The sequence below is a fragment of the Ctenocephalides felis genome, unplaced genomic scaffold (genome assembly GCF_003426905.1).
Source record: "Ctenocephalides felis isolate EL2017-DRISC unplaced genomic scaffold, ASM342690v1 CF-g0.4_SCAFFOLD_00845, whole genome shotgun sequence".
NCBI lineage: Eukaryota > Metazoa > Arthropoda > Insecta > Siphonaptera > Pulicidae > Ctenocephalides > Ctenocephalides felis.
Window position 1 is genome coordinate 51,757,572 of NW_020536999.1, and position 26,348 is coordinate 51,783,919.

Consider the following 26,348-nt stretch of genomic DNA (forward strand, 5'->3'; position numbering starts at 1 on the left):
TAACAAAAAGCTTTGATATCAGCGATTGGCGAAATAAGGACATATTATTGTAAGTTATCAATGTTTCAGCTAAGAAAAATCGAATTAAAAGTACACTTTTCTAAATAGGTTCTCATAACTGAACAATTTTTATTTTTATTAAGTAAACATAAATTACAGGATTCTATACAGCTGCGGTACGATTTGATATTATTTTCTGCACCTTACCGATGTTTTGAATCTAATTAATTTGAAATAGTAAAGTATTACCAATTTTAAATAAATAGATCTATTAGTATCGATTGTATATATATAGCTCACGGGATATCAAATAGAGCAATTAAAACTATAATTAATTGTGCATTTTGGATTCGATTTCAGGTCTGTTTTATGTCGATGTTTACTTTTCGTTTATAATACATATGCCAAGAAAGTTTGCGAATCTTTTAGAGTTTTGTTTACCGTGGAATAGAATGAGATATATTATATTACTGTGTTTGCCAAAAGTCATTATTAGAGTTCACGTATTATTTCCAGAAATATTATATTGAGTATTTTTCATTCTGATTGTACACAAACACTGATATTAGAATATTCTTGTTCTTATTTTTAAACAGCAATCAGAATTTAAAAGTTCTATGAGTTGTTGCTAAGAAAATTGTATATTTTTAGAATGAGACTCAGCTGTTATCCATATTTGGCATATTTATTTTTATTATTAGAATTGATCTAATGCTGATGATATTTTTATTTAACACAGAAATTCGGTATAAGTGCTTATGTCGTAATATGCATAGTTTTTTTTAATCTAGTCATTTTTAACATATGACACGTATACACTATTATATAATTAACTTCCCGAAGAAGATTCGCTAATTTTATATTTTCTCGACGTTTCAAGCCATTCTAAATCGAATGAGACCAAATTTGGCAAAATTATGTGTGTGTGTGCGTGTGCACCAACAGATTTTTTTGCCGTAAATCGACGTTTTCTCAAAAACGGCTGGATCGATTTCAAAAATTTAAAAGGCATTTGATGTATGTGGACGAGGACTATCGTTTGTCAGTTTTGTACGACGATCGGCCGAGACGTTTCTTTATAAATAGCAGAAAAGTGAAAAATTTTTCGTCCACGTTTTAGCCCGCAATTCTGAATAGATTATGAAAATTCAAAAACCGTTCGAAAGATATTGGTTGAGAATCGTGCTTGCAATAAAGTGTTAAAAAAAATTTTTCGACGATTTTTATTATTTTTTTTTTTTGACGGTAGATACCATAGTCTTCTAGATCATACTAAAATATTACGGCCCTACTACAATTGGTTTAACTTTAAAAATTCGTCAAAGTTTGCAAAAATTGGTATCGTTTTTTTGGCAAAATTAGACCTTTCATCGACGTTTTCTCAAAAACGTCTGAACCGATTTAAGAAAATTAAAAGCCATTTAATGTATCTCGATGAGGAGTATCGTTTGTCAGTTTTGTGCGACGATCTGCCAAGCCATTCTTTGTAATTTGGAAAAAAGTGTTAAACTTTACGTCCACATTTAAGCTCATACTACCGAATCGATTTTAAAAAATCAAAAACTGTTCGAAAGACATTAGTTGAGAATGATACAGATTAGTTTTAGGTGAAAATCTACCGAGCCGTTTTCTTGTAATTAACTGTTGAAAAAAAATTAAGCCGATTTTTATGGATCTTTTTTTGGCGATATATACTATGGTCTTATAGAACTTACTGAATTATTACGGCCTTACGACAAGTAGTTTAATTTTAAAAATTCATCAAAGTTTAAGAAAATAAGTAGTTTGTTTGACGTTTGTTAAAATTAAAATTAGACGATTTACTTGGTATAATGATAGAGTACCTGGTCTTATTAAACATACTAAACCATTCAAGTCTTACGGATACTGGTATAATTATAAAAATGGTTGATTTTTGAAAATTTGCTTTAAGAAAATACTCCGAATGTTGATTCGTTTTCAATTATGTGTAATAAATCCACTCGGAATACTTTTCGGGAAGTTCATGTAACTTGCCTCAAGGCAAAATACCAATGCCAACTAGTTTTTTAAGGATTTTAAATTTTTATATTTTATTTAATATATAATGCTATATTAAAAGCGCTAGAGCTTTATTAACTTCAATTCACAAAAGTAAGATTTTGTGAAGATTATGAAATTTTATATTAAATGATCGTTACGAAGAAACGATCCACGTTTATTTTTTCAAAATTGATTAAAGAAAAATACTGTGAAAGAGAAATTGAAAAATACACTTTATTTTTTATTTCATACTTATTTTATACATTATTTGAGACTTTTATTTTCAATTCTGAATTAAAAGCAGATAATGCGTGAATAAAATATAATAATTGCAGTAACTTCAATATTTTTATATAATTCTTAGGTATGGAACTATTCCATTACTTTATATATTATGAAAGAAAATAATATATTGTAAATTATATTAAAGTACAGTTATGTTGATTTAATTGTTTATATATATATATATATATTAACCGCAAAAAAATACAAAATGTTGAACTAAATAATGCATTTAAATACCGCACTTAAATATTTAAAAAAATGTAATATGTACATTAGAGCGGGTCGATTTGTATGGGTAAAAAAAAGACGCATAGGCACATATGATTTTCGGACACTAGGGATCAAAATAAGATACTTTGCCGAAGAAACCATATCTCTAAATTGAATTCTGATGTTCCGTGCGTTAACCCAAAAATAGGGGTTGAAATTTGAAAAAAATCATTTTGACCCTGTTAGAGTGCCCCAATTGCTTCCAAATGTAAGGCCGACCCCCGCTAATTTTGGAAGACCAAACCACCTATGCCCCTGGTTTAACCCCTGAGTCCCCCCTGTAAGGTTTTTCAAATTTCAACCCTTATTTTTGAGTCAATGCATGGGACATCAGAATTCACTTTAGAGGTATGGTTTCTTCAGCAAAGTATCTTATTTTGGTCCCAAGAATTTGAAAATCATATGTGCCAAAGTGACCTTAAAATCGACCTACCCTAATGTACATGTTTCGTGTTATATTTTGTTTTGAATCCAAATCACACATGGGCAATATATATAATATAATGAGAATAACTGTACAATATTATATATATATATATATATATATATATATATATATATATATATATATACATATATACAACAATATTTTACATATTTAAATTTTTAATTTCTTTTAGATATAGAAAAAGCTGTGATGCCTGCACATGAAAATGACGGAGGAACGAAACGCGCCAGTATGGTCGGGTGAGTTTTTTTTTTCTGACAATATTTCTTATCATCAATTATCAGTATTTATTATCAGACCTAGTATCAGTTTAATTTATTAATTCATATATTCACATATTCAAGTAAATAATTTGTTCAATTGAACTAACTACAAAATAGATTTATTACTTTGACATAATGATGGTGATTTTGTTCATTAATGGTCTTGTGCAGCATAATAGTTCTAGTAGAGAAATTTTAACTTTGCTATGTTTTCAAGTTACATTTATGTTTTGTCAAGTGATGGGTAAGAAATTTGTCCAGTTTTTAAGAGAAATATGTCAATTTACAGAGTTTAGTACTATATTAACCTTTCTTCGAGGTATTGCATAAAGACGAGTTGCCAAATAGAGCAAACTTGTATTTGGTGTTTTACTTTGCCTTTTCATATATAGGTTTTATATCATAAAGTTAAATTCGCAATTTATTCAATTAAGTCGATGTATTCAGCAGGATCAGCAATAAATAATGATTTGCTATAACTAATAAATTTGATATATTTCGTTAACTTTATTCGGCAAGCCTTAAGATTATAGATATTTATAGTAGTTTTTGAGAATAAAATAAGCAAGAGGCCAATGGCAATATATAGAGATTGCGCGATCATCTCTATATCTTACCTTTATACCATGTATTATTGTATTAACTTCCCGTAGGGTAGTTATAGTAATGGACCGAAAATCGAAAATGAAATTTTTTTCATTTCTTGACGTTTTGAAGGTTTCTGAACATTTTGGCATACCTCAGAAAAAATGGATGTGTGTGTGTGTTTTGTACGTCCGCATTTTTTTGTTCACGTTTTCATTTGAATGGTTAAAAAAACATTCGATTCCTATTGATAGGGAGATGTGCTGATTAGTTTTTGGCAAAGGAAGGTCCAGCAGTTACGAGCTGAATCGAGTTTTTGGGAGCATCCGATTTGAATGATCTAAAAAACATTCAATTGGTAGTGATTGGGAGAAGTGGTTATTAGTTTTTAGCAAAGGCAGGCCCAGCCATTTCGAAGATACAAGGCTAAATGTGCAAAAAATTTGAGAGAAATTTTGAGAGAACTAAGCGTACGATTTGAATGATTGAAAGAACTTTCTGCTTGTTTTATATAATATTTTATATAAATATAGACAAACTAATGTGGTTTATTGTTTCTATAATACATCATTGTATATATCATTCAAACAACATATCATTATACACTTAAAGCATTAATTTTTTTGATTCTCTAGAAATTGTTTAGAATGTACCTTACTTAGCAAAACAACGTTTGTCGGATCAGCTAGTTATCATATAAAAGTACTTAAGATTTATTACAATACGTTATAAGACTTAACCTAATGATATGATAGATAATCAAACTATTATCTATCATATTATTTTATTATACTATACTATTATATATTATAGATAATCCATCTATTATCTATCATGCCGTGAGATATATCTGTACCACCATTAACTTATTATATGTTTTACTCCTTATAAACTTTACTCCTAACCTATATATGTTTTACTCCTTATAAATTATACTTCTTAACCTACATATGTTTTACTCCTTATAAATCTTAATTTCTATTATTTAATATATATATTTACCTATATTATTATCTCTACCTATCTATTGTCTATACCGGGAATTGAACCCGGGACCACCGCGTGACAGTCACGCATCTTAACCACTACCCTATCGAGTACCCCCACCAATAATATAATATGGGACGCACTATTGTTACCGCGGTTCATTTTATAATTAATTAAGTAATTAAAACTAAGGTATCGCGACGACACGCGAAAAAAGACGATTGATCGTAGCGTTACAGTGGTGTAGTGGTTAAGGTCGTTGCCTGTCATGCGGCGGACCGGGGTTCGATTCCCGGTAAGGGTAAAAATAGCGTGTAAGAGAAATTGTAGGCAAATAGGATAATATAGTAGATATAAGTGTATTCGGTATATAATGTAGGGATTGAGAGTATAAGATGAAATATAGCGTATGGTAGATATAAGGCGTGGAATGCAACGTATAGGCTTTCGTTAAGGCTATTAAAATACACGAATTGGAACTTATGATGTAGGGTTATCCTATAAGAAATACAAAAGTTACATAGATTTAATTAAATAATAAACATTATTAACTTCCCGTAGGGTAAGTTATAGTAATCGCATAAAAAAGGAAAATGAAATTCTATTGATAAGGAGACGTACTGATTAGTTTTTGGCATAGGCAGGTCTAGCCGTTTCGAAGCAAAAAGTGCCACAAACGTTAACTCCGTTTTCAAGAAAACGGAGCGTCCGATTTTAATAATTTAAAAAACATTTAACTTGTATTGACAATATGAAGAACTGATTATATTTTCATGAAGGCAGATCTAGCGATTTCGGAGATTTAGTGAAAAAGTAAAAAAAAAGCCATTTGGCGGTCAAAAAAGATCATTGACATATGCACATCAAATTATCAGATATTTTATAGAGATTTTAACAATTAGTATAAATTTTGTTTACATTCCTATGGTTCCGTACCAATGTTTATCAGTTAGACGGCTACGCGCCGCTTACGCGCTTCTATGTTTCGTCTCTATGCAGTTAACCACGGACCGCAGTACGATTTCTTTTAAAAAAGTTCGGAATTTCCAAAATATTTCAAAATAAAGAAAACATTTTTTTCAAAGCTTTTTTTTCCTAAAAAATGAATTTTTGTCAAAAATTTATGGTTTCTCAAAAATCTAATTTGAGTTCCAGCGTTTTGCCTTAAGGCACGATGCCACTAACCAACCACTAGTTTTTTTTATTTTGAATATTAGAAAAAACAAATTGTGTATTAACTTTACAATTAATTTTCTTGCCATTTTTACATATTGTTGCATATTTCAGTCTTAATTATCATACATTTTTAAAGAAATCTATGTTTTATTGATGTTGCGCCCGATTATTCGACCTTGCCTGCACACTTATCAACATCAAATTCAAAATCATGCGTGATGATGTTCGTAAATTAACCTGAATTATTCGGTGTATTTCCTTAATTTTTTTAAGATAATTTTGGTTTTCATAATTGATTTATTATGTGAGATAAAGTTATCATGCTATCGATTTAGTATCTTATTCCTCTTGTGCTTTTTATCATTCAAAGATGTAAAATGGAAAATAGTATCACCTTAATCCCTGGTTTTATGCCATTGGTACATTTATGAAAATGTGAGAATTGAGTAGTGACATCTCAAAAGACTTCTATTATCAATGAACGAACGCCTAATCATATTACATATATTTGAGATACATTTATCATTCATATGAGAAATCATATTAAAGAAAATTGATGGATTTTATAATATAATATGTCTGGGTACATAACTTTATCATCGAAAAGCGTGTGTTATTATTAACTTCCCGTAGGGTAGTTACAGTAATGGGCCGAAAATCGAAAATGAAAATTTTTGCATATCTTTACGTTTTGAAGGTTTCTGAACATTTTAGCATACCTCAGAAAAAATGGATGTGTGTGTGCTTTGTATGTCCGCATTTTTTCGTCCACGTTTTCGATTGATAGGGAGATGTGCTGATTAGTTTTTGGCAAAGGCAGGTTCAGCAGTTAAGGAGCAAAGAGTGCCGAAATTAGAAATCAAACGTAATATCCGATTTGAATGATTTAATAAAAAACATTCAATTTAATGATAGGGAAAAGAGGTGATTAGGTTTTGGCAAAGGCAAGTCCTGGCTTTTCGAAGATACAAGGCTAAATGTGCAAAAAATTGCAGTTTTTGAGAGATCTAAGCGTTCGATTTGAATGATTCAAAGAACTTTTTGCTTGTTTAAACAAGATAATTGCTTTTGAAAAAAAAATGTTTCAAATTGTTTTTTTTTCAAAATTTTTTTTTCTTATTATTCAGATTTTATTTTTAATTCTGACTAGCGTCCGATTTTAATAATTTAAAAAACATTTAACTTGTATTGACAATATGAAGAACTGATTATATTTTCATGAAGGCAGATCTAGCGATTTCGGAGATTTAGTGAAAAAGTTAAAAAAAAAGCCATTTGGCGGTCAAAAAAGATCATTGACATATGCACATCAAATTATCAGATATTTTATAGAGATTTTAACAATTAGTATAAATTTTGTTTACATTCCTATGGTTCCGTACCAATGTTTATCAGTTAGAAAATTCTAAACTTTAAAGAAATAATTTCAACTTTGCAATTCAGTATCTTCTTATAAATATTAGACAATGTTACAATATTTATAATAATCTATTGGAAAACATTTAACATTCTTCGAACATTTCGTTACGGTACGGAAAGTTCCAGCAATTTGCTTTAAGGCACGATGCCATACACCACTAGTTTATATTTATATTTGTGCGGACTTAGGTACCTAATATTACAATAATTGTATACAAGAATAATAATTTAAAATAATATGGAAAATGTTCTTAAGTCTAATAAATAAATTAATAATAAAACAACAATATTAGTTGATAATTCATTCATATTCTAAAATAATATTAATTTCTCGAAACTTTTGCTTTATTTCCTTATACATAGTTACAAACTGCCTGTAATGGCATTCAGTAATTTTGATGGCCAATGTGTAAATACATTTTAAAATGCTACTCACTGCCACTGGTAGTCATTTCAAGTTTGAGTATTAGATAGGAATAATATACAGAAATAAATAATAATAAATCTAAAGTACATGCTAAATCTAACGGGTTTATTTTTTTTCATCTTCTGGGGATGTTTGAGGAAAGCAAGTCTTTCGCAAGTTGATTCTTTTTATTCTTTCATATTATATAACAATCAGAGTTATTTACATACCCTATGAATCATATGGCTAAATTACACATAATAATAATAATAATGTATAAATAATCGACTTAATCAATAAAAAATAAATTAATTTATGATTGACTAGAGTATGAAAACGAACGAATACGTTAACTCGGAGTATCTTCTAAGAGCAAATTTTCAAAAATCAACAATTTTTATAATTGAACCAGTTTCCGTAGAACTTTAATGGTTCAGTATGTTCGTTAAGATCAAGTACTCTATCGTTATACCAAGTAAATCGTCTAATTTATATTTTAACAAACATCAAAAAACTACTCAATTTCTCAAACTTTGATGAATTTTTAAAATTAAACTACTTGTCGTAAGGCCGTAATATTTCAGTAGGTTCTATAAGACCATGATAAATTATCTACCACCAAAAAAAAATCATGAAAATCGTCGAAAAAAAATGTTTTCACACTTCATTACAAGAAAACGGCCCGGCCGATTCTTACTAAAAACTAATCATGTCGATTCCCAATCAATATCTTTCGAACGATTTTTGAATTTTAAAATCGATTTAGAATTGCGGGCTAAAAACGTGGACGAGTTTTTTTACTTTTTTGCTATTCACGAAGAAATGGTTAGGCCGATCGTCGCACAAAATTGATAAACGATAGTCCTCATTGAGATACATCAAATGGCTTTTAAATTTTTGAAATCGGTGCAGCCGTTTTTGAGAAAACGTCGATTTACGGCAAAAAATCTGTTCACGCACACGCACAAACACACACATACTACTTCTAAATTTGGTCTCATTCGTTTCAGAATGTCTTGAAACGTTGAGAAAACATAAAATTAGCGATTTGAATTTTTTGATGAAAACATAAACTTCTCCATCGGGAAGTTAAAAAAACAAATTGTAGTAATTGTTCCAATACGCAAGTGACTATGGAAAACCATTTTTTACATTAAGTCTATAGGCTGTTTCTTGCGTAGTCTTCTTATAGGTGAATTATCAAGCAGATGAGCCAAAGTTGCATTAGGATGATCGTGAATTTTAGTATGATGTCCAGTACTGGTATTCTTGATGACATCCACTACAAAAGGGATGTTGAGGTCATGCAAGTTGTTTCGGATGGTCTTCCAATCTTGCCTTGAACTAATTGGACGCAAGCCTTTTATTTATATCTGTTAGTATTCATATATTGCAGTCTTGGTGGATCACCCAATTTTAGACATACATACTTGGGTGCCTCTAATATTTTGACAATGAACCTTGCCAATTGAATTTCTTATCTTGATTATATCCGCTGCACCAAAGTTATTCTAATAAGCGCAGTATCAGACGAGAAATAAACTATAAAATTAATTTGCATTATAAAAATCTTATGTGGAATTAGAAAAGTCTGTAAAATTCCTTTGTTATTAAAGCTTCAGAGAAAAATGATATTAAAGAGACGCTTTATAGTTTTCAATTTATATATATTATACTTATTTATTGTTAGTTTTACAATTTCCATACAGGAAAGAATATATAATATACTAGATGATCCGACAGACGTCCTGTATCCATGTCTACAATTTTTAATATAATATACCAATATTTACCGTTTACCTAAACATAATAATTATTGTTTTTTAAATTACTCTTCACGCCAAAATGCATATACATTTATTATTAAATGTAAAACTGCTTTAAATAAAATGATGAGTCTCAATTACTACACTATATTGGAAATTAAAGTTTTTTAAACGATATAATATAACCATAACCATAACATTACACTGGTACTTTATGTTGGATTAAATTAATTTAACTGTTTATTATTTAGGATGTCCAAAATTGCATCTTAATCGATATCGTGAGGGCCGAATTGTATTTATTCATTTTTACTTTCCCATTTGTTGTTATAAAGTGAAATTTTTACGAATTTTAAAAATATTGTGGAAAAATTAGTAAAAGATGCAAAGAAATTATATAAAGAAATAAGGCGTGCGCTCGTATTTTTCGCATGCATCGCATTAAAGGTAGAACTGGCCCTGATTAATACTTAATTTCAAATTCGAAGTGAATTAATTTGTCATATTCTGTTTATAGGTCTATCATTCAATCTGCCATACATATACTATATTTCATATTACTTTAATTTCTGTCATATCTCAGCTTCTTTTTGGCAATAATAATGTACACATTTCATTTTTCTTATTCATAATCATAAATTTATTATACATATTCTAATATTGTCTAGATTCATAAGTAAATTGAAATTGTTGGCAGATGATAGTTTTCTTTTATTTTATTTATTTATGATATATCGTTTATTCATTTTTTTTCTATTTATTTCTAGAATATTGCACATACATCCCAGTAATTTATATTCACATATATCCTAGAAAATTTCCTTAAACTTTAAAAAGGAGTACATAGTGAGTGCTTGTAATTTAATTAGAATTTTATATAATAGCAATAAAGCTCAAATTGATTCTACGTTTTAGTTATAAAACGTTTGTATGAGAAAAAGAAAAGGGTTGTTTTTAGGGTTTTCGCGGCAATTATTCGATTTTTTCTCGCCGTAGGAACCATCCTTGGACTTCGACGAACATTTTAAGAAAAGAATTGGCCAAATTGGTCCAGGCGTTGTTGAGTTATGTGCTTACCAACACATTTTGCGATTCATTTTTATATATAAGATTTTATTGAAAAAAACAAGTGAACACCTTTTGAAATTTTTATGTTTAACTATCATGCTAAAGTAATAGATTCTTCTGCAGTAATATTATTAAAACTAGATTATTTTAATCGTGATAACAGTAATTGCAATAAGCATGCAATAACATTTAGGTCCTGTTGATAAAAGTGTATTGATTAATTTTAAAAACCCAATTTTAAACAACTATTCAAACTATTCACATTCTGAAAATTAATGATAATTCACTTAACCATTTTTTCACGGGACGACAGATATTACCCAGCGTTTTGTACTATGCATACAAGTCAATTTGTTCGTTTGTTTATTAATTTTATTTTACCAATATTTGTTTATAGACCTGGAATTTCTACCAATTTGTCTTATTTAAGGCATTATCCATTTATCGCTTATGCGTACGTAATTTTATAGTGGTTTAAATTACCCAGGGATCTGAAATTACAATATGCAATATCATACATCACGTTTGATTTCATGGCACGACGATGGATGTTCTTGATGGAATTCTGTATTTCTACACCTTTTTCCGCACAATGTGGCGATATAATTATTATTATATTATCTGATCTAGATCGCTCGTTAGCACAATGGAATTGTGTGGGAAATATCCAGTTATCCGTTAGGCACATTTATTTCTCAGATATGCAAGAGGCTGAGACGATGAATAAAGTGGAATTAACTGATTTCTTCGCACATTATTCTAATTGTAAAAACATTGCGAGCAATGTTTTATTATTATTTTTTGGTAAAAATAATACTTATAATTTAAACACACAATGATTTATAAAAAAAAATCTGATAAAAACACACGGGGATCAAACATTTAATGGGAATTTACAACTAAGAATTGAGAATTTAAAATTGAGAACATTATATGCCAGCAAATTTTTTAATGAAAGTTCATTTAAATTTTATAAAACGTGCATGGATTAAAATCATTGATAAATTATTATCTCTATCATTTTATGAAACTACTATATTAACTTACTAATATAGCATAATAACTTTTGATACATTCGACTCAATTTCTGAAAGAACTCGAATTTTAAAAATATTTATATCTAATCAAATACTCGAATAAAAAAATTTAATATCAACACCCTTACTATTAATAAATGTAAAGATTTAATGAATGTAAAGTATTCCTTAGATTTTATATATGAATTCTAATGAATTACTCATTATTTTATCTATATCTAAGTTTTTTTGTTTGATTTAGAATATTCACATATATTCATTAGCAAATTCATTTAGATTGTTCAAAAACATCGGTTTTTTGATGTTTTGGTTTTAATGGAGGCTTCCGAGATACAAGAGAGAAAGGGATAAAATAGTCATTATTGAACTAAAAATGAGTTATTAATATACCTATGCATCTTAAAACATGCTCAAATTTTTTTTATTGAGTTTTTAATACTGAGCATACATTTTATACATTAAATTTTGAATTTCATATAGAGAACTTGTAAACTTGTAGCCTTTTGAAGAATCTAAACAAAAAATTTCTCAATTATTTATTTATTTATTTAAATATATAGCCCACAGATTTCTCCAAGAGGACTCAAAAATACAATAATTTTACATAATGAATAACAATTAAAATATATACAAAATTACAATATATAGTTAGTAACATAAAATGCTTAAGATAAAATTACATACAATGCAGAATGTAACAATATTATTTATAAACAGAATAAGAAAATAATGAGATATTTGAAAAGAAAATAAAAAGGTTAACTTGTGTAGATGGAGATTATTTGATTAGGTGAAGTGTTGTGAATATCTATTTCATTATTAATTAAGTTAAAGTTAGAGGACATAAGTAAAATTGGCGAATTTAAGAGAGAATTAGATTTAGGAGTAGGATAATTGAAAAATAATTGTGAACGCGAAGATAGCCTTGGAACATTAAAGGATAGTTGATTAAGAATAAGAGGACAATCTATAGAATTATTGCAAAGCTTAAATAAGAACATAATTGTACAGATAAATCGACGTGAGGCAAGGGTAGGAATACCAAATTCTTTTAGTCAAAGCCACGTTCAGGGTAAATTTTATATGTTTTATAATAAAGGTATTTCAGAAATTTTCGCTGAACCTTTTCTATCGCATCAGAGTTGTTGATTTGATGAGGATACCAAATAATCGAACCGTATTCTAATTTTGAACGTACAATAGAATAATACATGCAAATTATATTTTTTTCCTCTATTCTGTATCAATATTAATAATGATATCATTAAACTTGCTCTTGCCCTTTTATATTATTTCGTATTATGCACATCCTTCTACAAATTTAAACATCAGTTACAAACTAATAAATAATAAAGTTTATTAGGCCCAGAGATTCATTATTTTTACAAAATTATCAATTAATTAAAATTGATTGAGACGTATCGTATTATCGTCATTCAAAATTATCGAAAGATGAGCTCAATAATTATAAAAACACGTCTTAGCATTCATCAAGACACAACATTAAATTATTTTAGCATTCCTTTATTTGTATTTTATACTCGGTTGTTTTGTTATTTAATTGTAAAATTGTGAATTGTATATCTAATACATCTAATACAAGAAATACAATTAAATGACGCAACTTTATTGACTTGTAGTTTTCAAGTAAGTTTATATTTTATTAAGCCATAGTCTAATAATGAACTTTTTGACTTCTATATTTTTTATATTCATGAATTAGGTTCTACATGGCTTATAGCTTTATTTGAGGTAATTATTAACTTAACGTAGGGTAGGTTATTGTAAACGTCCAAAAAATTGAAATTGAAAATTTTTTACATTTCTTAACATTTTCAAGGTTTCTGAACATGGATGTGCGTGGTGTGAGTGTGTTTGTATGTATGGATACAATTTTTCGTCCACGTTTTCGGGCGCACGGATCAAATCATTCGGGCCACGTCAAAGGCAGGTCCAGCCGTTTCGGAGATACGGAGCAAGGAGTGCAGAAAATAAAAATCGGGTTTTTAAGAGAACGGAGAATCAGATTTGAATGATCAAAAAAACAATCAATTCGTAATGATGAGGAGAGAAAATATCATTTTTTATTTAATTTTCGAAAAAAAATTTTCGAAACGATGTCATACGCCGCTAGTTTTATGCCAAGATTCGTTTATTTAGAAAATTTAAAAAGGTGCTACATATAATTTTGAGGGTGTTTTTTCAATCTTATAATACATAGATTAACTATGTACATTTTAATATGTAAGTAGGTACTTATATATTCATGTCAAATATTTGTATGAACTTTATAGACAATATATTTTTTATATATTAGATGAGTTCGCAGACGACAGTGACGAAGATCTGGTGATGGATTACTTATCGGTATCTGGTGGCGGAGTGGGAACTGGAGGCATGGCCGGCGGGAACGCTTCTGGTGCGGTTCCGCCGGCCGCTCACAGCAGCCCCTTGGTGCCGACCATCAGCGTCACACCACATTCTCCGAGTGGCAAACAGTATCCGGTATTAGGTAATTAATATTGATATTTGTACTTTTGATTCAGTTATCAGAACTTCTGTACGCAATAGTCAATATTAAGTGAAACTTTAAAAATATAGCTGCTGAAAAATAACAGGGTATATCTAATGCATAAACCACTTTAAAGTTATGTACTAATTGTAAAATTTAGTTTATTGAGATTTACTATAAATTACTCGAGAGAGACCATGAGCTTTGAGAGCAGATATTTAAATGAAATGATTGAACGATATATCTATCAATATTTGATTATACTTGCAGAGCCAAATAATGAATACCAATTGAAAATCATTTGATATCTTTAATAGCATTAGTAAGTTTTCAATAAAATTGATTTGTGTATTCTATCATAAAGGGGCACAACTAGTGTAACCGCCTAAAAAAATGTGATTTTTGGGAATTTATATTAAAAAAACTACTTTATCAATCATTTCAAAATTTCAGGAATATATTTATACATGTTTTAAGAATACACAGTAAAATTTTTGAAGAAAAAAATTAAATATTTTTCAAGTTATCGTCGATCTCCAACGGCGCAACACAAAAAGGCCCTTCACTGCTGCAGTGATTCCGACGTGGATAAAATTTAAAAAATAAAATTCTTGTTAAAATAGATAATATTGTCTGTAAAATGAACGACGATAAAGAAAAAAAAAGAAAAATTCCAAAATGACGGCGTTTTTTAAAAAAAAGTCTGACCCGATCAAAAAATCGATAGTTCATTTTACAGAGAACCATATATAGAATATGTAAAAAAAATTTGGTAGTGATCGGATCATTTGTTTTTGAGTAATCGCTGCAGCAAATTCGGAAAATGCTATTTCGAGAAAAACGCGTTTAAAGATAAAATGATCGTTATACTATATACTATATATATACTCTTTAAATGGCTGTGACACAAAAACTATTTAAGATATCGATTTAAAATTTTGGTATGTTACTTTTAAAGGTATAACCTATCGAAATATGGAAAAATTGAAAATTCGATTTTTTGAAAATTTTACACTAGTTGTGCCCCTTAAACCTATTTGCACGTGTATATTGGCTTAATTCATTGTATTTTAAAATTTCAGAAGAGGCGCTTATAGACTTGCAGACAATAAATGCGGCCGTCAAACAGATGAAAATCTCACAAAATCAAACTGTTTTACAAAGTCCTCCTGTGAGTAAATTTTTATATTTAATAAGTAAGCTATGTTGTTCTTTCTGTTGAGTAAATATAAAGCTTTATTTTTATTTGTAATATTCTTGTAAATTGCTTGCATTGACAAAGTATACATAATGCAATTGCAATTATAGTGCTCGAGAAAATTTGTTTTGAAACGGTTTAACATTGGGTATTTCTTATTTTTCAGAATTGTTATTAATACTATCAGAGTTAGTAGATTTGTTATATTATATTAGCCACTATTATTATTTTTTAAAACTAAATTATATAAACTCAATTATATATTAATAGGAAAGTTGAAAGTATTCAAATATTTGTATAATACTTCAGAAGCTTATATTTATTAAACTTTTTAAGTCAATTTTTTCATGCAAGTTTAATTGTGCATTTGAAATTATTATGATATTTGTTGAACAAAATGTGTTAATTTTATCGATTGCTTTTTACTTTGTTTTATTTCTAAAAAAAATCATAAAGGAAATATTGTTACCATATTATTTTGACAAAACATTTGCGCTAAATTAGATAAATGCATCATTTGTGCTAGTGATTTAACCCTTTCCACTCGCAAATTCCGAGATTTATATGAATTTTGCCATCGGAACGCTGTCATCCGAGTGGAAAGGGTACAGCAAATATCTTATGAGCAAAGGGTAAAGCATCCGAGAGCAAAGGGTACAGCAAATGTCTTATGTACTTGTTTGCTGAAGGTCATTTATCAAAAATGAAGGTACTAGGATATCCTATTGAAACAATTCCAATGAAGAGTTCGAAGTTTCCAAATATAATCTGTCTTGAATGAATGTTTGAGTGAATTTATTTATTATTGAGTTTAGCATAATTTAATTTTTAATTGTCTTTATTCTATATTTATTATGACAGAGTTTGGAATTGTCAGCTCGCTTGAGCGCCTCTTGCCCTTCATTACCGGATTTAGTTAATTGTACTGGTGCAACTTGCACTGGTAGCGCAGGCGCTGGTTTCTGGGGAAGCACTGGTCTACCTTTGGGCACTGGCGGACCACCTGGACAAGAACGACGCTCATCATGGACTGCTCTAGAAGACCTTAGGGTCGATAAAGCCAAAACACATCGCAGGTTCGTTTTATATAAAAACACTCATTATATTCAACACTTATTGGTAGTAATATTTAGAGATAAGCATTTTAAAGCATTGAGTTGTATACGGCAGAAGTACTATATTATTATTATACGACTTTTCCAGAGTCGAAATTATTTCTTTACTTATTTCTTAGCTTTTTCAATATATGCCACATACATTATGACGGTATATTATAATATATGCGTATATAATTTAACAATATTGTTTGTGTTTTTCTATGATTTTAGATGTTAATATTAATCCTTTATTACTATGATTTTTATACGAGATATTTATCAAACTACAATTATTATCATTTGTTTTAAAGGATCCTTGATGACATTATATTTCGACAAATTTCGAAATATACATTTAAATTTAAAATTTTAATTTGAAATATTTATTTTATTATGAATTTGTCTCCAATAAACTTGAAAAGCTGGTTAAGCATGTGCGTTGTATATTCAGCTTAAATTTAGATGTAAGCATATTAGATTTTAAAAAATTCTAATTATATTTTATGTTACATAGAAAAATCAAAACATTAATGCTAGATGTTATTTAAGATTTTATTCGTATTTCTTATCATTTAAATTGAAATATACAAGAAAATACAAATATTTGAATATCTATTACATGTATCTAAAATTTGTCACAAACTGTCTGGAATAAAAGTTAATTATTTAATGTAAAGTATATGTATTATATTTCCAGCATAAGTTTAAGTAGTTTGGACTCTGAGCCTGATTCTTCTATGACTGATACACAAACGGGACCTGCATCAAATGTAAGAGCAATTGCACATCATAGAAGTCGAGATCCACGTTCCGCTGGCGGTATTTCAACACATTCTTTGAACGAGGCTGATCTACAGGTTTAAATATGATTTTTTTAAAAAAATTCATATTACAGAAGATTATATTGTGTATGTAATGTTTTTGTTATATTTACTTTTAGAGTGATTTTAATAAAATAATAGTATTACGAGAAGCGCAATCAAGGCTAGCTCCAGTACGTCTACCTTTACAAAAATCAGTTTCTACACCCAGCATTGCACCTTGGACTGAAAATAATGTTGAAACGCAAATGCTTCCAGTTTCCTCAGGAACAATGTCAACGTAAATCTACTATTTCTTATATTTATACTAAAAGTATCATTACAGCTAATCATGTATTTTATGTATATGCCAATGATATATTTTATGTATATGTGTAAATTTATTTTAGGGGGCGTACTGGTACGGAAAGTGAAACTGAAGAAGATTCAGTACAAGATAGTAGGAGGCATACACAACCTGCGGCTGCTGACCTGCACCGATTGCTTGCACAGTAAAATATTCACATATTTATCTACAATTATTTATGCGCTTGATTTTGATTCAGTTCTTAAATTGGAAAATTATTTCTACTTTTTGCAGATCGTATGACCAGCATTCGGAGAAACGCCGCAAACGTGGTAGTTTATTCTTTAGGAAGAAAAAAGACAAGGATAAAGAAAAAGAGCAACGTGTATTGGAACGTGTACATCATGTTTGGGGTTCTACTATCACTCAAGGTTGTTGTGATTGGTGCTCGAAGCAACTTGGCACCAAGCCGCAAGTCACGTGTGAAAGTAAGTTAACATCTAACCTCCAAGTTAATAATGTTATGTTATAAACTTAACATTAAATTTCTCCAAACAGTCATCAAACATTCACAACGTCAAATATTTTTGTATATAACGTTTTTTGAGGTTTATTTTCTAACAGGATTTCATCATACCCGGACGCCAAATCATTGAATAACAGCAAACATTTTTAATTGAAGATGAATATCTATTTTTAATTTAGTACCATAATTTCTTAGAAAAAATCTTATATTTTCATATAATTATTAGATAGAATCATAATTTAAGAGTTTATATTTTATTGTTATATTTCAGATTGCGGAATAACTGTGCATTACAGTTCATGCAAGGATCATCTTTCCGATTGCAAAGGCAAAATGTCTAAGGTATTGTGAGAAAATAAAATAAGTGGCATTTTGCCTTAAGTTGTAAATGATTGACTTAATTAATAGGAAATCAATATATTAATTTATGAGTGATTTAGAGTTGCTGCAGAAAATATAAAATTAGCAAATCCGATTCTCTCGCCAAAATTTAAGAGGGTACTCTTGTGTAGAAATTAAAAAAAATCGTTTTATTTTTTGTTTCATATTTTCAAAGTTTAATTATCTAAGAATATGGATACGAGAAGGTTTTTGAAAATTTGAATTATTTTCAGAGATATAGGCATTTTACTGACTCGGTCTTCATACTGGTTTGGCTTCACGCAAAACTTTAAATGCGTTTTTCTCAGAACAGGCTTTTTCAGTACTGTTGACACGATTTCTCTAGTTTTAATCGACCGACTTGAAATATTCAGAGAGTCTTGTTTATAGACCTATCTATAGCCTGAACTAGGATTATCCCCAAATTCCAATTTTTACTATTTTTAAAAAAATCGAGAAACTCAAAAAAACAGTAAAAAAAGCACTTTTTTTTACAGTCGCCAATTTTTTTTAAAAAAAAATTTTTACTCATCGCTAGTTCAGGCGATTGCCACATCATTGTAGATTAATAATCTATTTATTTTTTGCATTTCCGATGGCTAGGAGGGCTGAAATCATGTCAAGACTGAGGTGCTAATTTTTTGAGACTACCCACTTTATCAGCTGCCGGTTTTCACAATTTTCAACTTTTTTATTTTTTAGTTTTCGTTTTGTATTTTAATAATATTAATAAACAAGTGGTAAAAAAATGGACAGTAAAAATATTCATTGCTTTCTTTTATGACACTTTAAAAATGACCTAAAATTCATCGCTCTACACTAGAATACCCCCTTAAACATTTTCTTCTGGAAGTTATAACATAAAAATAAAAATAAAGCAATACTCACAGAATTTATTAATCATCTATAAATAACTTCAACTTATAATTGCATTATTTATAGCTTTCTCTCAAATCTTCCACAATCGGCGCATCTATTCAAGCTCGCAGACAAAGCTCGGGAAAGCGCGGATCTTTCACGCAAGCTCCACCAAATAGGTAATAATTTTTTTTTTATTTAACATGCATGGCGTCCGTGATGTTTTTACATTGGCATAACAATTTATTCCTTATGATTGAATAAAAGACATATATATTAATATTTGAATCAAATTTTTACATATTCTTTAATTAATTATAATTAGTTGCATAATGCTATTACCACATTTTTAAGTCGTTCTAATACATTTGGTTTATTAGAATCTTGCATAAACTCGTACTAATAATAAATTCAGATTATTTTATATTTACTAGTATTATTTTGGGTAAAAATACAACTAATTACTGCTTTTGGTCCACATAGCTTATGTAGCTTTAATTGTGCATCTTAAAAAGATTTATGCTTTGTTTAATCTTTTTATTAAATTTAAGAAGACAATTATTAAATTATCTTTTGCAATTTTGTTATAAGTTTAAGAATTATTAAGTGCATGTACATAAAATCACTTGAATATCTAGAGAGAGACATTTAATTGGTTTTATCATTAGATTACTTTCATATAGTTTTGATTTTTGGAGATAGAAAATACATTTTTGAGAAGCAGAAAGTTGAAAACCAGAAATTGTACTAATCTTTAAATTTATTGAATTTATTTATTGATACATTTTTCCACGAAATATATGGGTTTTTCATACATTAATTACAAAATTATGAGAAAATAATCTCGTAATAAATAATTAATTTTCATCAGAGATTAGTATATCCGAAACACGTTTTGCCAGGATACTTCACAATTTCCACAATAAACATAAATCAATTTTAAAATAATAATGTCAAATTTAAGATCTTGGGCTTTATGTAAAAGTAATTATTGGTAGCTTTGTATATATGGTAATATATAGTATTGTTGAGATTTATGTGACTACCCAAAAATTATTTTTTTTCTTCCTGCATAAATAAGTAATCAGTTATGTAAAACAATTATTTTTACACAATTGCATTTATATTTAAATTCCTGGTCAGCACATTAAAAATCTTTGTGTTTATCCATCATACTTTTCTGAAACCTCACAGTAAGAAGGTGACTGGATGTTATTCGCCATGGCGTAGGGTTGCCACAAAATTGGGTGTTAAGTAAGTCCCTAACAAAAATAAATTTTTCAACATTCTTTCTTCTTCTTTGCATTTGAATGTTTGAATCGAATAGAATAGGTCGTTTTTATGAGTTGAAGTGTACATTTTATCTTTCTCTCTTCAGAATCCTGCATATTTATACTAATGTTGTGATTTATTATAATCGTATATATACATATAATTTCAGTTGTCCCTTGTTTTTTCAGTATTTTTTATGATCTTTTATTTTATTTTGTAATTAACAACTTTTCGTTCCATGATTAATAATAATTAATAACAATTAATAATAATTTTTGCTCCAATCAATCTTTTTATACATTTGAGATTTAGTTCTATAAGTTATTGAATTTTAGATATTTCATTTTACATTAAAATGGGAGAGGTGGGTTATATGCCTCACTTAAAAAAATATTTTCTAGTATTTTAACGCATAAACATCTATTAATGTATTCAAAATCTAAATATACTATCGATTAGTTACTATCGAAAAAATGTGTATTTTATTAGCATATAAAATATACACGAAACATAAAACATACTTGTATTTTGATATAAGTAGCCACATTGGGCAAGAAGTAATTACCTTCTAAATAGTATTTTAAATTGAAATGCAGACACACTTGCGCTCTCAGATTCATATTGGTTAAATATCAATCGTTTCAGCTTTGAAGAATCTGATATTATTTATTTGGTATTGGACGTTTAGTAATAACAGCTTGATAATAATGGGCTCAGACTCAACTTTACAGTTTTGTCTTCGAATATGTTGAGATTAAATCAGACAGCTTTTTGAACAATCAAACAGTTGCCTAAATAACGATTCTTATTACTAAAATCTCAATATTGAACGATCGATCAAAATATAGATAATAGCAAACAATTTTGGTAATATTCTAATGAGGCATCTATCCCCACTTTATCCTAATGCAAGTATAAATCATTTACGTATCGGTTAAGGTTTCTTGACTTCCTTAATGTATAACTAAAGTTAATGTACTATCTAAAGTTTCTATGTAAATTTGGAATATCATTTCTGCTTATTGTTTCGGGGAACGATTTCTGTTTCTATATTAATTGGTTGACAACTATGTATCTTCTGTCTCTGTCAAGAACACATTTTTCATAGGCTTGTTTCTAATGTTAGTATGTTAATGTTAATTTTATATTGATTAGTACATAAGTAAATAAATATTAATCATTTAGAAGTTAGCTTCGCTGAAATGACATTTTTTCTATTAACATAATTCAGTATTTTTTCTAGTTTCTATTAATCTAATTGGATGATTTACTTTATCTTCCATATATGTTATTATTAACATTTAGAAATCTATCAATTGTTAAATCTATTTATAATGATTTGGTTTCATGCGATTTATTGCAATAATTAATCGAAGTGTTTCGTGACAAGTATAACTATTTTTAATTGTTAATGTTGTATCTCATCTTACACAGAACTACATGATACTGTTTTTCACTATCTCAGGTAATGAAGTCTTTAGCATCTATTAGATCTACAATCTTTGGACTATATTACTATAATAATGTTTTTTATAGTATTACTATTGTATTTTTGCTGTATATATATATATATATATATATATATATAATTTTCAGGTTTATCATTTGTGTTACTTGTTAAAATTGATTTGTTAGCATGTATAAAACGCACAAATGCGCAATTGTCTTGCAACCTGGAACTTGTTCATATTTAGCTTTTCTTTAATTATTTGAATGTTTTTGCAGCGGGCATGATGGGGTCGATATCACTTCACACGCTAGCCATGATGGAGTAAAGTAAGTTTTGACGTTATTTACTTGAAGTAATTAATTAAAAAATGGATTTTGAGTTTTTATTCAGTTGTGAATATCAACTAAATGAATCATTTCATAATTCGAACTATACAACTCTTTTACTGATATTTTCGCTTATATTAAAATATTATAAATTTCTTCTTCGGTGCTATTGATTGAATAAAAAGTTTTTCAAATAATTTACTAAATTTGATATTTTTTATTTATTCGGCAGTTTTTCGGATGATGCGCCACTTGTGCGATTTGAATTTTTGGAAGAAGCTCCAATAGGTGCTCGAGAACTTTGTTCTGACCCTTTGCTGGCCCTATGCGCTGATGAGCCTGATTCTTGGACTCCTACTACAGCCCGCGAATTGTTGAAACAATTGAAAGATAAACAAATAAAACGTCAAGAACACATATATGAATTTATACTTACCGAAAAGCATCATTGTTTGACGTTAACAGTAATGCAAAAGGTTTGATTTTGTAGAATGCACAAATTGTAATGTAACCATTTTGAACATACATTTTTGAAATATTGCTTCATTTGTTTAGGTCTTTGTTGAAGGTCTTCAAAAGCATTTTCAGCTAGGGGCAAATCTAGATCGAATGTTTCCGAGGTTACAGGATCTAACTGATTTGCATCTAGGGTAATTTAAATTTGAACTTATTTATAATTAACTATATAAATGTATATAATATTATCGTGATTCTCTTGTTGTAGTTTTATGCGTAGATTGCGCACTAAACAACAGGAAGGACCTGTCGTAGATTCATTGGCTGACATTTTATTAGATATGTTTTCTGGAGTACAAGCCCAAAGACTAAAGGACGCTTACGGTAAATGAAATACAGAGTTCTGCATAATATTTTGGAAGTTTGAATTAATGACTTTTTTTAATCGGTCGAAAGTATATATGCAGCCACATTGCAAATTAAATTTTTATTACAGGTGAATTCTGTTCCCGACATAGAGATGCTTTAGAAACGTATAAGTATTATATGTCCGCTGATCCAAGATTTGTGGAATTCATAAGGCATTGTCAAATAACACCGCAATTGAAAAAGAAAGGTAACTAATAAAATCTTGAATTTAAACATTTATAATTATCAGTTTCGGATATACAAGAGCAATGGTGTTGAAAAAACGTAAATTGCGTGACTCGTAAAAAGATTTCTAATTTTCTGACAAAGTTATAAAAGCCAAATTTATATTAATCATAATTTAATGATTTTAGAACTTTCTAAAAATACTTAATTATAAAGTAACGGACTTTACCATAAGGATCTCAAATTTTCATAGTCTGCTCAGATTAAACGAAAATAAATTTAATCCGAGTTGTTATTGAAAGTTATAAAATTGCTTTTAAAATATATTATTATTATTTTTTTAACCATTTCAGGTGTTCCTGAGTGCATACTTTTTGTCACTCAACGATTAACCAAATATCCATTGCTAATTGAACCTTTAATTAAAAGTTCAAGAGATAATCCGCAAGAGCAGGAAAAACTAAGAAATGCTTTGGCTCTTGTAAAGGTGATTATTTTTATTATTATAAATATTATTTTTATTTTGTTAATAATAATAGTGAAATTTTGTGTGAGGGCTCTTTATCTGTAATGTATTGCTTAGCTTTATATATTAAGCAAATAAACAAAACCATGTTTTAGATTTTTACTGTGTAGATGCGTTACCTCATTTTTTTAAAATCGTTTTCATGTATTTTGAAGGAAATCTTAACGGAAGTGGACGCTCGGGTAGCTTTAAAGGAAAAAGAAGATCGTAAGTTAGAAATTTACAATAGGATAGATGCGAAATCGTACACTGTCCATCGTGGCATCAAATTTAAGAAGAGTGATATTCTTGCGGCAAATCGAACCTTGCGTTTCGAAGGTCTCGCCATGCTTATGCAAGGACGAGGCAAAATGCAACTAGTAATGGTGATAGTACTCAGTGATTGCTTATTTTTCTTACAAGAAAGTTCTCATAAGTATAACTTCTTCACGCCAGATAATAAGGTGAGTTTTATGAGAGTATCACCTCAAAATAATTTTTTGAATGTTAAGTAATTGTCTTAATGTATGTTTTTTTTACTTAAGGCTGGGGTTGTGTCTTTACAAAAGTTATTGGTTAGAGAAAAAGCAGGTCAGGATACTAGAGGAATTTATTTAATTTCTTCAAACCCTTTGGACCCCGAAATGTTTGAGTTGAAGGTACATCAGCCAAAAGATAAGACTGCCTGGATACAAGCCATAAGGTGAATAGATCTTTTACACTCTGTTCACATAATTGTATATTTTTGGAATTTTCATGATATTTTTAATCTAGAAATGCTGTTCAAGAATGTCCTCAACCAGAAGAGGAAGGATTTACTTTGAGTGCTGAAGAGCAACAAAGGTTACTTGAAGCGAAGCAAACACAGCTTCGTAATATTGTCTGTAAGTATATGCATTATTTAATTAATAATTAAATACATAATTCCATTCATTTATTTATTATTCATAATTATTTTTCACATAATTTATTATCATTTGTCTATATTTTTAAAACATAACATATAATTAATATTTTGTGTTCTAAGCTGGACCATCTGCAATTGAAGGTAACTTAAATCAATTTGAATTTGGCTTTTGAAGTATTTCTAAAAAAACGTTATGTTAAAGCTTTTATTTTACAATGAGAAGAACATATACATATATATTATATATATATATATATATATATATATATATATATATATAAATTTATAAAAGAATATTTGAAAATAGGGGCTCTGAGACAAAAAGATGTTGAACATGCCTTATTGCTTGAAGAGAAGATGGGATTGCAATTAAAACTTCTAGCAGCAGCTGGATTACAAGGTGTACCCGATCCACCACAATACAGACAGCTTGTAACAGATGCAGCAGATACTGGTAAGCAAAGTTACCAAATTAAAATTTGATACCATATTATTTATTAAGTCAGATTCGTCATTACTGAATCCAAAAATTACATAAAAAAATTAATATAAATATAAGTCCACAGAAACTTTATAATACCTTGTAAATTAATGATCTCTATTGATAAGATAAATATAATAAGTTAAATCAATTCTAACGCATTTATCCAAATGTAGGTCTCATCTGGCGAGAAGTACTTGGTGCTGTACAAGAAGTTAGTTTACTTGCCAATTCATTGTATGCTGCTGGCAGCAGCTTGTCCAGGTCAGTGTCTTCGGCTGGTGAAAGGCAAAGTAATGCTTATGAGTCGCCGACACTTCCGAAGCGTGCAGAAACATTTGGTGGATTTGACAATCCAAATCTCAGAGGTACGAAAAGTCAGCATGAATGCAAAACATTTGGATTTTGTTACATATTGCATTATTATATACATACATCAAATAATATTATTTTATATTTGTAAGGATAGTATTTCATAAATGGCGTTAATTCACATGTACGTTATTTATTTTAGGATTGATTAAAAAATTTCCACAAAAAGAAAATAGCTCTGAGAACGTTGATGGGCGCATATCTCACAAGCTACCTTTAGTGAGTATTGAATGTTTTGATTGTGTTGTATTCGCAATTAATTAATTGATGTAAAAGTGCTGAATATTACAAATTTATTGATGTATTGAATTTTACTAAAGGATCGTCTTCCGTGGAAAAGCGCCGTTTTGTCAACTGTTCCTATTGGAGTTCTTGAAAATCATGACAATATTGTGAATAATTCTCAAGAAACATCAGATCAAAATTCTACTTTTTCTGTGAAAGATATTAATCCAAATGATTCTCCTGCTTTATTATCATTAGGAAGGGAACAACAGAAAGCTGCAGTTCAGCTATCTCACTATGTTTATATGTTGCTATGTATAATATCACAACAAATGACAAGCATTAATAG

At 28.9% G+C, this 26,348-nt stretch overlaps 1 protein-coding gene across 1 annotated transcript in view; it reads left to right on the forward strand.

The window, feature by feature from the left end:
- Nucleotides 1-26,348, forward strand: part of LOC113385337 (rho guanine nucleotide exchange factor 18-like) — a 37,406-nt gene that overhangs the window by 6,807 nt on the left and 4,251 nt on the right. Inside the window, exons 2-24 of the mRNA XM_026623181.1 lie at nt 3,198-3,264; nt 14,050-14,244; nt 15,327-15,415; nt 16,304-16,518; nt 17,237-17,396; nt 17,480-17,640; nt 17,750-17,851; nt 17,941-18,134; nt 18,444-18,514; nt 19,496-19,590; nt 22,409-22,459; nt 22,692-22,935; nt 23,015-23,109; nt 23,184-23,299; nt 23,412-23,531; nt 23,863-23,996; nt 24,191-24,478; nt 24,560-24,717; nt 24,789-24,898; nt 25,229-25,375; nt 25,579-25,770; nt 25,917-25,993; nt 26,095-26,348. Coding sequence (XP_026478966.1) covers nt 3,225-3,264; nt 14,050-14,244; nt 15,327-15,415; nt 16,304-16,518; nt 17,237-17,396; nt 17,480-17,640; nt 17,750-17,851; nt 17,941-18,134; nt 18,444-18,514; nt 19,496-19,590; nt 22,409-22,459; nt 22,692-22,935; nt 23,015-23,109; nt 23,184-23,299; nt 23,412-23,531; nt 23,863-23,996; nt 24,191-24,478; nt 24,560-24,717; nt 24,789-24,898; nt 25,229-25,375; nt 25,579-25,770; nt 25,917-25,993; nt 26,095-26,348 — 3,308 coding nt within the window. The 5' untranslated portion in view covers nt 3,198-3,224. The remainder of the gene's footprint in view (nt 1-3,197; nt 3,265-14,049; nt 14,245-15,326; nt 15,416-16,303; nt 16,519-17,236; nt 17,397-17,479; nt 17,641-17,749; nt 17,852-17,940; nt 18,135-18,443; nt 18,515-19,495; nt 19,591-22,408; nt 22,460-22,691; nt 22,936-23,014; nt 23,110-23,183; nt 23,300-23,411; nt 23,532-23,862; nt 23,997-24,190; nt 24,479-24,559; nt 24,718-24,788; nt 24,899-25,228; nt 25,376-25,578; nt 25,771-25,916; nt 25,994-26,094) is intronic.